Genomic DNA, 13,243 nt, shown 5'->3' on the forward strand with positions numbered 1-13,243 from the left:
AACTGGGGCTTTGTATAACAGCAACACAACGTCTGCATTCTTATATTCCAGCCTTTCAGATATGAAGGCCTGCATTCTATTAGCCTTCCTGACTATCTGCTGCACTCTTACATGGCATTTTATAGAGCTATACACCTAAACCACCAAATCTCGTTGGTCTTCCACTGCATTTAACTTTGTGCCTTCCAAAAAAACCTTGATCTACCTTGATAACCTCATACTTGCTCATTTATGAAAATCCATCTGCCACAGCTTTGTCCATTCATCTAATCTATCAATGACCAGTTGTAATTTTATGCTGCCATCAACACTGTCTACACTGCTGCCAATTTTGTGTCATGAATAAATTTGGATATTTGACTTTTATGCCATTATCCAAGTCATTAATAAATACAATGAAAAATTGAGGCCCCAACATAAATTCCTGCAAGACAACATTAGGTACATCCTGCCAATTTCAGTACTTACCCTTATTCCACTCTGTTTCCTGCCACTCAACCAATTTCCTGTCCATATCAGTAATCTGCCCTCAATTCCCCAGGCTTCCACCTTAGCTAACAGTCTCTTATGTTATTAAAAGCCTTCTGCAAGTCCAGATAAACAGCATCCATTGACTTACCTCTGTCCACCACCTTTGTCATCGCTTCAAGAAAACTCAGGTTTGTCAGGCATGACCTATCCTTCATGAATCCATGCTGACTCTTCCTTACTTAGTGATAATTTGAGTTGATCAGTTACTCTATCCTCGATTATGGACTCCAACAATTTCCCCACCACAGATGTCAGGCTAATTGGATGGTAAATACCAGGTTTCTCTCTGTCACCCTTCTTAAAGAGTGGAGGGACATGAGCAACTTTACAACCCACAGATACAACTCTGGATGGAACACTGAAACATTACGGTTCAGGCATCAACAATATGCTCCCCTACCTCTTTTAACACCTGTGGATGAAACCATCAGGTCCTGGGGATTTGTCATGCCTCAGCTTCATTAATTTCCCCACTATTGATGATTTACTTCAGCTAATTTTAATGATTCTCCGTTAACTTTGGGACTGCCGACAAGCTTTCCTCCTTTTCTGCTGTGAGTACTGAACAAAATATTCACCATGATCATTGACAATATTGCCACTCTCAGCCTTCAGTGGGCCAATAGCACTCTTAACCAGCCTACTTCCCTTTCTGTAACTATAAAATCTCTTATTGTCTTTTATGCCCCTTGTAAGTTTCCTTTCATCATTCTTTTTAGCTGTTTGTATAAGCCACTTTGTGGCCCTCTTTTGGTTTTTCTATTTGTCCCATTCTATGAGATCTGTACTGCTCTTTGCATTTTAATAGGCCCTTTCTAAAAAAAAATCATCCTGTTCCCTACCTTATACGCCTGTGGCTTCTTTTTTTTAAGATGAGGTGGAGCTATTCCTCTCATGAGTACAAACTATTTCTGAACAGCTTTCAATTTTTCTTTGAAAACCCTCCGCTGTTTCTCAGTTGTTTTACCTATGATTTACTTTTTCCAGTTTACTATGGACAGTTTCTGCCTCATCCCATTAAAGTCTGCCTGACTTAAAATCAATATTCTAGTATCTGATCTTCGCTTGACTCTTAACAAACGCTAGATGAAACTCGATCATGTTATGACCATTTTTTGACAAATGCTCACTAACAACTAGATCACTAATGAAATCAAACTCATTGCTCATTACTATATCCAATATTACCTGTCTCTTTGTCGCATCCAAGACACATTGCCATAGGAAACTATCCCAAACACACCCGAGAAATTCTACCTTTCTGGCAAGTGCTTATTGGTCTTTCCCAGATTATGTCAAGATTAAAATCCCCCATTACTGCAACTCTGTCTTTGTGACATACTTGCCCAATTTCAGCATTCGTACAATCTAGCACTTCTAAGTTGCTGCCAGGTAGTCTATGTGTGACATCAGTGATTTCAGTTCTTTAGTTGAACCGCTAAGGTCTCCACTGGATGCTTTCCCCTCATTACATCCTTCCTCACCATAGAAGTGATTCTGTTTCTAATCAGTAATGCTACTCCACCCCCTCTACCATTTTCTCTATCCCTCCTGTAAACCTTATAACCTCATATGTTTAGTTCCAAGTCCTGACAATCCTGCAGCAATGTCTCTGTAATAGCTACAATATCATAGTTTTTGATTTGAATCAGTGTCTGCAGCTCATTTAATTTGTTCATTAAACTCCTCGGCATTGAGCAAACTAATGGAATTGCAAGCTAACAAGTCCCTGGTTCTGGGTGGACTTCATTTTAGGATCTTAAAAGAGGTTACTGATGAGGTGATATGTAGATTGCTGTGAATTTCCCAAAATTCACCAGATTCTGGAAAGATTGAAACTGATTGGATTACAAAATATATAACCTTTCCATTCGAGAAGGGAAGCAGCCAGTAAAAACACAAAGCTATAACACAAACAGAAGTTGCTGGAAAAGTTCAGTAGGTCTGGCATCATCTGTGAAGAAAAAATCAGAGTTAAAGTTTCAGGTCCGATGACCCTTCCTCGGAACACAAACCTATGGGCCCGTTAGCGTGAAGTCTATTGCAGTGTAAGTGTTATAACTGTTCATAAAGAAGGTTGTAAGCTGGCCATTAAGGAAAATGCAAGCAAAGTGGGAAGAGTTCTTTTTTAAGAAAGGACCTGTTGAAAGCACAACATCAATAAGTTTTAGAGTCAGGAATCAGATCACATCTGGAGTGAGGCATGGCCAAAGTAGGTAAATAGTTTGGGTAATTTGGAGGTAGTATGGCAATTTGGTACAGTGGGGAACAAGGCGGTTTTTGCTTGCTTTTTTGGCCCATAGCTTGCAAGGATTTTTTTTTAAGAACAGGATCAGGGGCTCCGCATGGAGTGACATCACAGGTAAACCATAAGTTCACTGGCTGGTGATGGCTACTAATTTGACAATAGGTTACTTTCAGATTGTAAACAGGGGAAATGTTGATGTTACAAATTGAAAGATCAGTTGGAAATTCTTAAAATTCAAATTCAGAACTAAGTGAATAACATAGAGATGCAGGGCCAGGCATAGTGTTGTACCTGCATGATGTGGGTGCTGGTGGACCACAATGTGGTTCATAGTGACCACATCGGTAGCAAGTGTTGGTTGCTTCAGGAACTCTGGCTCAGCATTGATGAGCTGGAGTCTGAGTTTTGAACATGGCGACACATCAGGGAGAGGACAGTTACCTGGATGTTATCTTTCAGGAGGCGGTCACACCTGTCAGATTAACTACTTTGAATTCACTCTGTGGTCAGGGACAGGCGGATGTGACTACGAACGAGTTAGGTAGAGTGATCCAGGAGGTAGTGCTGAAGGAGCCCCAGCCCTTGAGCTTGTCACGTAGGTTTGAGACTCTTGCTGTGTGGATGAGAGTGGGGGCTGTAGGGAGGATGAGCAAACTGTCCATAGCACCATTGTCAAGGGAGTCATTCAAGAGGGGAAAGCAAGAGAAATGTAGTTGTACTCAGGGATGGCAATAGTCAGGGGAATATACACTGTTCTGTAGCCAGGATCGAGAGTCCCAAAGGCTGTGTTACCTGCCTGGTGCCCGGTTTAAAGATCCCTCATCTGGACTGCAGAGGAACCTGTAGTGGGAGGGGAAAGATCTAGTTGTCGAAGGAAATATGGGCAACTAGGTCCAAGTTAAAAAGCAGAACCGAAAAAGGATTACTACCTGACCATAACCTAACTGGCACAGGGTCAATAAGATTAAAGAGGTAGACATGTGACTCAAAGATTGGTGTGGGAGAAACAGGTTCGAATTCATGGCATATTAGTATCAAAATCAGGAAAGGATGGAGTGGTTTCAATGGGACAGATTCCACCTGATTGATGCTGTGACCAGAGTCCTGGTAAATCACATATCTAGAGCTGTGGATAGAGCTTGAGACTAAATAGTGTGTGTGCACGTGCATGCGTACATGTGCGGGTGTATGGGTAAGTTGGGGACAACTATGAGAAGGGGGCAGTCAACACAAGACTTGGGTGTTGTACTTAAATGCACGTAGTATACATATCAAAGTAAATGAGCTTGTAGTGCAGATTAAAATTGGCAGGTATGATGTGTGGGTGTCACCGAGACATGGCTGCAGGGGATCAGGGCTTGTAACTAAATATCCAAGGATTCACACCCTATCAAAAGGACAGGCTGATGGGCAGAGTGAGAAGCGTGAAGAAGAAATGAAATTAAATCAATAGTAGGAACTGATATAGTGTCGAAAGGCCTAAGCCTTTGTGGGACTAGAGTTGAGGACCTGCCTAAGTAAAAAAAGATGCTGATGGGTGTTATGTACAAGTCTCCTAGCAGTCAGTAGTCAAGATGTGGGGCAGAAATTAAATCAGGAAATGGAAAAGGTATGTATGAAAGACACTTTTACAATAATCATCAGGTAGTTCAACATGCACATGGACTGGGAATATCAGGTTGGCAGCACATCTCAAGAAAAGGAATCCATGGAATGTCTATGAGATGGTTTTTTTGGAGCAGCTTGTGGCACAGCACACTAGGGAACAGGCAATTCTGGATTTTATGATGTGTATTAGGTAGACTTGATTTCGGAGTTTAAGGTGAAGGAACCCTAAGGGTGCAGTAACCATAATATGAAAAACTGGGGTGAATTCTGAGAGGGAGAAGCTGAAATCAGATGTAATGGTACTACAATTCAGTAAAGCTAACTATAAAGATACGAGAGAGGAGCTGGCCAGACTTAATTTGAAGGGAAGCCTAGCAAGGAAAACAGTGGAGCAGTAAGGGCAGGAGTTTCTGGAAGTAATTCAGGAAGCACAGCAGAAATTCATCCCAAGGAAAAAGAACATACTAAAGGGGAGGGCAAGGCAACCACTGCTGAAAAAGGAAGTCAGGGACAGCATAAAAGCAAGAGAAAAAGTATCCAATGTAGTAAAAATTCACAGAAAGAAAGAGGATTAGGAAGCCTTTAACAACCAGTGGAGGATAACTTAAAAAGGAGTAAGGGACCGAGATGAAGGAAACGTGTAAGCTAGCTAATAATATAAAGTAAGATTGCAGGAGTTTTTTTATTTTAAAAAGGTATCAGCAGCAGAAATTGCACTGCTGGAAAATTAGGCTGACGAAGTAGTAATGGGAAACAAAGAAATAGTGGAGTAACTGAATAGGTACTTTACAACACAGTCTTCACAGTGAAAGACACCAGTCGTTTACCAGAACTTCAAGAGAGTCATGGGGCAGAGGCAAGTGTATTGGTTATCCCTGAGGAGTTACTGGGGAAGCTTAAAGGATTGAAGATGAATAAGTCATCCTGACCAGATGGACTACACCCCAGAATTCTGAAGAAGATAGCTAAGGAGATTGTAGAGGCATTGGTGGCGGACTTTCAGGAAGCACTGGAGTCAGGGAGGGTACCAGAAGACTGAAAAATGACTAATATAACACCCTTGTTTAAGAAAGGAGAGAGGCAGAGACAGGAAACTACCGGTTGGTTGGGCTGACCTCCATCTTAGGCCTACTTCTGCTTGGAATTCATTTTTCATACAGATTGATATTGAATATGTAGTGAACTTGAACCAGAATGGTGATGGGGCTGGGGCTGGGGCTGAGTGGGTGTCGTGAGGTGCCAGGGGGAATCACATACCTTAGAACTTTTGCATGGTTGAGTTGAGTTGCTACTTTCACAGCAATGGACATCAAGAAAAAATGCACAGGTTTCTTATTATTCTCATAACACCTTGTGTGACAAAGCCTCTTATATCAGTGATCTGAAAAACGGAGCCTGTTAAAAACAATACCATGAAACTATACCAGGGTCCATACTTCATTCCATAGTGGAACTGCAAATTGAGTCCTGTAAAATGTCACAACTTTGTTCTGATATGTGCATGCATGAACTGATGTTCTTTTTTATGAATAGGAAAACAGAGAACAATGATACAGAATAATGCCTTTGTTTAAGGCAATGATTACATCACAAAAATGTACTGTGTGCTGTTTTGGAAATCTCATCATACAATGGGCTTAAATCACTTGAGCATGCACAAACGGATTCATCAGGATGACATCAGTGATGGAAAGTTATATTTGAGAAGAGGCTTGATGCACTATTTCCGATGAAGCAAGAGTGGCCATAAGGAATTTCATGCATATTTTTGATAGATACTAAGGAAAGTCTATTTCTACTGGCTGGGCAATCAGTGATGACAGGCCAGTAATATTAAACTGCCAAAAAATTAGGTGAGATGGCCTGTCTGATTCAAATCAGGATCCAGCAAATCTAAGTTCTGTAGGAGGCCTCGTAGATAGCTGGTGATGGTTCTTGGGCCAAGTCCATCCTCACTGCCCATTGACTGTGCAATTTAACAAGCTCTTTGTTGCTTGAATTGATCTTTTTACAATCTCCAATACTTTTTAATAACCTATAAATTTTAAACATACAAACAATTTTCAAGAACATTTCTTAAACTTCTCAATGGATTTGTTGAAGATTTCCTTACAACAGTGTCCTGGAGATCACTCATCAATTCCCAAGGCATCCAGAACAAACCTACAGACAGCAGTGCTTCTCATTTTGTGGAACAGTGCACCATTGGCAAGTACAAGAGTAGATATTCGACAATGTCTTTCAAACTAGAAAATGATATGATAACTCGCAAATTTGTCATCTGATTATATAATTCCTTTCATTTCACAAGAGCTGTGACAATTTTTTTGGATCTTACCTGTGAACATAGCCTTAAAATAGTCACTAGCTGAGGCCATCATTGCTCTATGGACTGGAAATATTTCATCACCATCTCCTGGCACAAGGGTGACATCACAAAGTAAGCCTTCAATTCGGAGTTGGTCAAACCCCTGCAAAATTTAGATATTGCAAGATCAGGTTACAAGTTATAAAATGGAACATTGGAACCACTTATCTCATCAACACTTTGCTGCCGATATCTACATAATGTGCAACTGCTCTCCAATTAGCATTTTAAACAGATAAACCTGCTTGCTTAGCCTGTAGTACTCTCACCTCGAGACAGAACATTCAAGTCTCAAACCAGGACTTAAAGCAGTAAATCCATTTTGATACTTTGTTAGAGTATAATGGGAACATTGAAACCTCAAACGTTAAATTCGAGTCCTTGCTGCCTGTTCAGGTAAACACATGAGCACTATTTGTACAGAAGCTCTCCTGCTGTTATGGCCAACAATCTCTTTTCAAACAGCACCTGAAAGACTAACTGGATTTTCATTTCATTGGCTTTTTCAGAAAAAATTACGTGCCGTTTGCTGCACATGTGAAATTGTAATTAAGCATTTCTGAAGCACTTTAGATGCCCTGAAGGCATAACAATGTCCAAGAAAAAAAACTGAAGCTCCTCCGTATTTTACATCATGTGCCTCATGCTTCCAGTAGCACAAGACTGGGAAACCAGTCCAGGATCAATGATGAAGGTAGGCAATTGTAGCAGGCACACTTTAAAATGAGGCACCATGATTGTGAGGCTACAATACTTAATTGCATCTAAAACACCAAAAACAGCAGGCCACAGAAGAAAAACTCAAGTGGTTTCAAAATTAGCAACGTTTTCTCATCGTAAAACAAATCATGTCAAAATTGGAGGCGTAATGGACAGCAAAGAAGGTTACCTCAGCGTACAATGGGACTTTGATCATATCGGCCAATGGGTCGTGGAGTGGCAGATGGAGTTTAATTTGGATAAATGTGAGGTGCTGCATCTTGGAAAGGTAAATCAGGGCAGGACTCATACACTTAATGGTAAGGTCCTGGGAGTGTTTCTAAACAAAGAGACCTTGGAGTTCAGGCTCATAGTTCCTTGAAAATGAAGGCGCAGGTAGATAGGATAGTGAAGAAGGCATTTGGTATGCTTGCCTTTATTGGGATGTTTGTTGGAGTTGGGATGTCATATTACGGCTGTACAAGACATTGGTTTGGTCACCTTTGTAATGTCATGTGCAAGTCTGGTCTCCCTCGTACAGGGAGGATGCTATGAAACTTGAATGGATTTAGAAAAGATTTACAAAGATGTTGCCAGGTTTGGAGAATTTGAGCTATAGGGAGGGGCTGAACAGGCTTAAGCTATTTTCCCCTGGAGAGTTGGAGGCTGAGGGGTGACATTATAGAGGTTTATAAAATCATGAGGAGCACGGATAGGTAAATAGACAAGATTATTTCCCCGGAGTAGGGGAATCCAAAACTAGAGGGCATAGGTTTAAAATGAGAGGGGAAAGATTTAAAAGGGACCTAAGAGGCAACTTTTTCCATGCAGAGGGTGGTGAGTGTATGGAAATGAGCTGCCAGACAAAGTACTGGAGGCTGGTACAATTACAACATTTAAAAAGCATCTGGATGAGTATATATGAAAGAAAGGGTTTAGAGGGATATGGGCCAAATGCTGGAAAAGGATATTAGATTTATCTAGGATATTTGGTCGGCATGGAAGAGTTGGACCAAAGGGTCTGTTTCCACGTTGTACATCTCTATGGCTCTAACAGCAGCCATGGTAAATGAGACAACTGCAAGGAGACACATTCAGTTCCATGAATATCTCAATCCTCAACCATAATAGATCAGCGTGAGTGTATAAAAACAAGACTAAAGTTTGCATCCATCTTCAGTAAAAATTGAATGGGCCCACTCCAGAGGTCTTCCGCATTATAGATGTCAATGACCAACCAACTGCATACACCTCCAGAGAATATTAAAAACCAGCTGAAAACGTTAAATACAGTAAATTCTATGGACATCAATATCTTGAAGATAAGGAAGACCTAAGCTACAGAATTAGTTATCATCTGAGGCAAGCACAACCATAGTCCAATAGCGCTACACACTTGACTAATGTGGAAAACATGACTATGTGTCTCTTGATCCTCAAAATACTACAGAAAATCTCAGCTAGCCAATCATCCATGTGATGCACTTTCTCTTAATCTTCAGTTCAGTGATGGATACAATCACCAACAATTCCATCAAGTGACACCTATTCAACCATTCACCTAAGTTCAGTGTTGATTCAACCATAGGCACTTAACGACCAAAGTTCATCACATCCTGGATCCAGACTCATAAGCTGAAGGCAACAGCAGGGTGAGAGCCCTTGCCCCTAACCATAACATGGCATTCAACTAAGTATAGCACCAAGCCATTTCAGTAAATCAATTGTACTTGGAGGGCAAGAAGAAAATCCTACGATGACAATTATACTCAAGCTACTCTTCAAGCCATACTGCTTTGATTTAGACATACCTCACTGCTTCCTTACTCACAAGAAACCCCACTGTGAAAACAGCCTGAGCAGAAACACTGCAATGGAGCACAAACACTGCAATGATTCAAGGGATTCACCCACTAATCTTTTTAGGGCAACTTGCCATCTAGTATCGCCCACACCCTAATAATTAAAAACCATTTCCATGCTGAGATCTTTGCATTACATGATGCTTTGACAGTGGAGTACTGAGCTTAGCACTGCTGTCACACTTATTATAGTTTAAATAGAGTCAGCGTTATATAGCATGGAAACAGGCCCTTTAGTCCCAATTTGTCCATGCCAAACAGGTTTCGCAGATTCCTTACAGTATGGGATAACACAGTGTGGAGCTGGAGGAACACAGCAGGCCAGGCAGCATCAGAGGAGCAGGAAAGCTGATGTTTTGGGTTGGGACCCTTCTTCAGAAAATTTTCTGAAGAGATGAGGCCAACTTTGACAAGGGAGCCTCCAAAATATCCACCACCTTCCTCAACCGAGTATTCCCCAGCACCGTTGTTGACAGGGCCCTCAATTGGGTCCAGCCCATCTCTCGTGCTTCCGCCCTCACCCTTCTCTTCCCTCCCGCAACAGTGATAGGATTCCCCTTGTCCTTACCTACCATCCCACCAGCATCCACATCCAGAAGATCATCAGATGCCATTTCTGCCACCTCCAGTGAGATGCCACCACCAGACACCTCGCCTCCCTTGTCTGCTTTCCGCAGGGACTGTTCCCTCCGGGACACTCCCTGATCTACTCTTCCTTAACCCCCAACACTCCCTCCTCCCCACAGCCCCATGGCACCTTCCTTTGCAACAGGCGAAGGTGCGACACCTGCCCATTTACTTCCTCCCTCCTCAGTATCTTCAGTTTCCTAAACTGTACTAATCCCATTTGCCTGCATTTGGTCCATATTCCTCTAAACCCTTCCTATCCATGTACCTCTCCAAATGTCTTTTAAAATGTTGTAATCCTACCAGCCCCTACTACTTACTCTGGCAGCTTGTTTCATACACTCGCCATCCTGTTTAAGAAAATGTTGCCCCTCAGGTCTCTTTTAAATATTTCCCCTCTCGCCTTAAACCTACGTCCTTTAGTTTTGGACTGCTTGGGGAAAAAGACCTTAGCTCTTCAGCCTATTCATGCCCCTCGTGATTTTATAAACCTTTACAAGGTGACCCCACGGCCTCTGACACTCCAGAGAAAATTGCCCCAACCTATTCAGCCTCTCCCTATAGCTCAAACTCTCCAACACAGGCAACATCCTTGTAAATCTTTTCTGAACCCTTTCAAGTTTCACAACATCCTTCCTATATGAGGGAGACCAGAACTGAACACAGCATTCTAGAAGTGGCCTAACCATTGTCCTGTACAGTCACAACAAGATGTCCCAACTCCCATACTCAATGCACTGAACAATAAAGACAAGCTTACCAAATGCAGCCTTCATTATCCTGTCTACCTGCGGCTCCATCTTCAAGGAACTATTAATCTGCACCCGGAGGTCTCTCTGTTCGACAACACTGCCCGAGCCCTACTATTAACTGTACAAGTCTTGCCCTAGTTTGTCTTGCCAAAATGCAACACGTCACATTTATGGAGTCACTGAAGCCTGCTTTGTCATTCAGCAAGTTCATGCCTGATCTAACGTGTCCTTAACTCCATGTTCCCACCTAATTCCGATGAGCTTTGATTCCCCAAATTAGTATTAATCTATCCACATTTATGTTAGAACTATTCAATGAACAGAGCTCCACAGTCTCATGACCCTCTCACAGAAAATTGATTTCTTCTCATTGGAAGACAACTTATTTTTAAACTATGTGCCCTAGTTTTAGACTCTCCATAAAGAAAAACTCTGTTTCAACATCTACCTTGTTCAGTCCTCTCAGGATTTTGTCTGTCTCAATTAATAGTTACCATCTCCATCTCTCATTTTGATAAAGACCAATAGATATTAGCGAGCCTATCCAACCTTTCCTCATATGGTGCACCCACATCTCAGGTACAAGTCAACTGAATCTTCTATACCAGGATACCCAGATCTTTCCATGCCTCCAAGATCTGTAATATCTCTTTAGTTAACTAATATGCTTTGATAAGCATCGTGCCAAAGAGGACAAACTCACATGATAACTTCGTCTGCAATTTTTTTTGACGACTCACCTAGCCTATCCACACCACTTTGTAAACTCATTTTGTCATCTTCACAGCCTGTCCCATAATAAAGGTTGATGAAATTTTATGCCATTTTCATTGAAGCTGTAATATTAATTTGTGACAAATACTTTTCTGGTCAGCACAAGGTCATAAAACATTGCTTTTCAGCTCCAAAACTGCATGGCCTGGTCTTGCAGTTCATTCTGTGGTTTGTTTAAAGTGCCACACAAGCCTTCACTCCCTCTATTTATTTCATCTCATGTAATCACATATGCCCATGAGGAAGAGAGGAATGGAGGATCGCTTGATTCTCTTTAAATCCACTCAATGCTATTTACCTCAACATTCCTCATTTTCACCACTCCAATAAGATTTTACCCTCGTTGGACTTATGAGAGAGATTACTTTCGACTTGAATGCCCTTCATTTGGATTCTCCCTCAAGTCAAAACATTTTCTTCACATTCACTCGAACAGTCCTTACGTTTTCCAGATCTCTATCAGGCTAAGTTGCCTCAGTTTCTTCAGGGGTACAACGTACTAAGAGTAAAGGAGACTGAAAAAGCTGACATGAGGATGAGGCAAGGTTGACAAAATATTGTAACCTTCATATTTACATTGCTAAAACAGCATTGAATTTTAGCGTGGCATCAAAGTTAATGCTTTTTGAATAAAATGTAAAAAACGCCCTGGTTCCATTCAATGAAAAAAATCTTGTGTGGTTCCCTAGCTGAAGAAAATACCAATTTTATTCCTAAAGCTAAACCTTTCAAAGCCTTAAAAAGAAAATACATTATTCCCATTCAGATAGCTTTTTTTTCCTCCTTAAATTGTTAAACAAGATTTAAAACTAGGTGTTTGTTTTAAGTAGACAAATAATTCAATTTGCTTTCTGTATTACCAGGTCTCAAATCATACAACAGCCACCCTCACTTGTCATCACATCTCCTGTAGCAGGAATATCTCTTATAATGTGTTGAAAGGATTTAAAAAAGCACAAGAAAGGTTTGAAAACGTAGCTCACGACGCAGGAGCAGAGTGAATTAGTAGGATGCAGAAAGGGCTAATTTGTGGCTTTAAACTGGAGGTGACAGAGGTTTCTCAATGTCACATTTCAGTATCATATCCACGAAACATGTAAATTTTCCTGTTTCATTCCAGATAATTATTTAAGATTGTTCTTGGGTTAAATATTCCCTCTCTTGTTGCTACTCTAGGCATAAATGCAGTCTGTGTGTCACCAAATTTCGCTTCAAATGCGTTATTTCTTCTTTCCATTACGATTTGTAAAATCACTTTAATGAGGTAATTCATTCGGCTTATCATTCTAAAGTAAGTTGATTCCACTGCTTTAGGTTTGTTTGGCAGCTTAACATATAAAGAATGCCTCAAGTCACTGGGAATGTATCCTCGTGTATATATTTGGATCATAAATTTGTCATCACTTCTAATTTTGTTTTTCCAGGGCTTTTTCAGTTGTTTTTGGTTACTTCATCTATGTCTGGTTAAACTTTACCTGAAAACACAATGTAAAAATTGTTATATTTATGCAAAAATCAAAATATTCATTTATAAACAAGATAATTACACAGAAGCATAGATTGACCGACTCTGATAGCATCAAAACAGGCGATTCACCCCATCAGGTAGATGCCAATGTGAAACTCTAGATAAGCTTTCTCCAATCATGGTCATTTATCTTACCAGAGATAGTAGGAACTGCAGATGCTGGAGAATCCGAGACAACAAGGTACAGGGCTGGATGAACACAGCAGGCCAAGCAGCATCATAGGAGCAGAGAGGCTGACGTTTCGG

The 13,243-nt window shown here is 40.9% G+C and overlaps 1 protein-coding gene across 1 annotated transcript in view; it reads right to left on the minus strand.

Moving 5' to 3' along the window:
• Window positions 1-13,243, minus strand: part of klhl13 (kelch-like family member 13) — a 234,681-nt gene that overhangs the window by 33,684 nt on the left and 187,754 nt on the right. Inside the window, exon 4 of the mRNA XM_048604950.1 lies at window positions 6,726-6,858. Coding sequence (XP_048460907.1) covers window positions 6,726-6,858 — 133 coding nt within the window. The remainder of the gene's footprint in view (window positions 1-6,725; window positions 6,859-13,243) is intronic.

This window comes from Rhincodon typus, chromosome 14 (assembly GCF_021869965.1).
Source record: "Rhincodon typus isolate 14 chromosome 14, sRhiTyp1.1, whole genome shotgun sequence".
In the NCBI taxonomy this organism is placed as follows: domain Eukaryota; kingdom Metazoa; phylum Chordata; class Chondrichthyes; order Orectolobiformes; family Rhincodontidae; genus Rhincodon; species Rhincodon typus.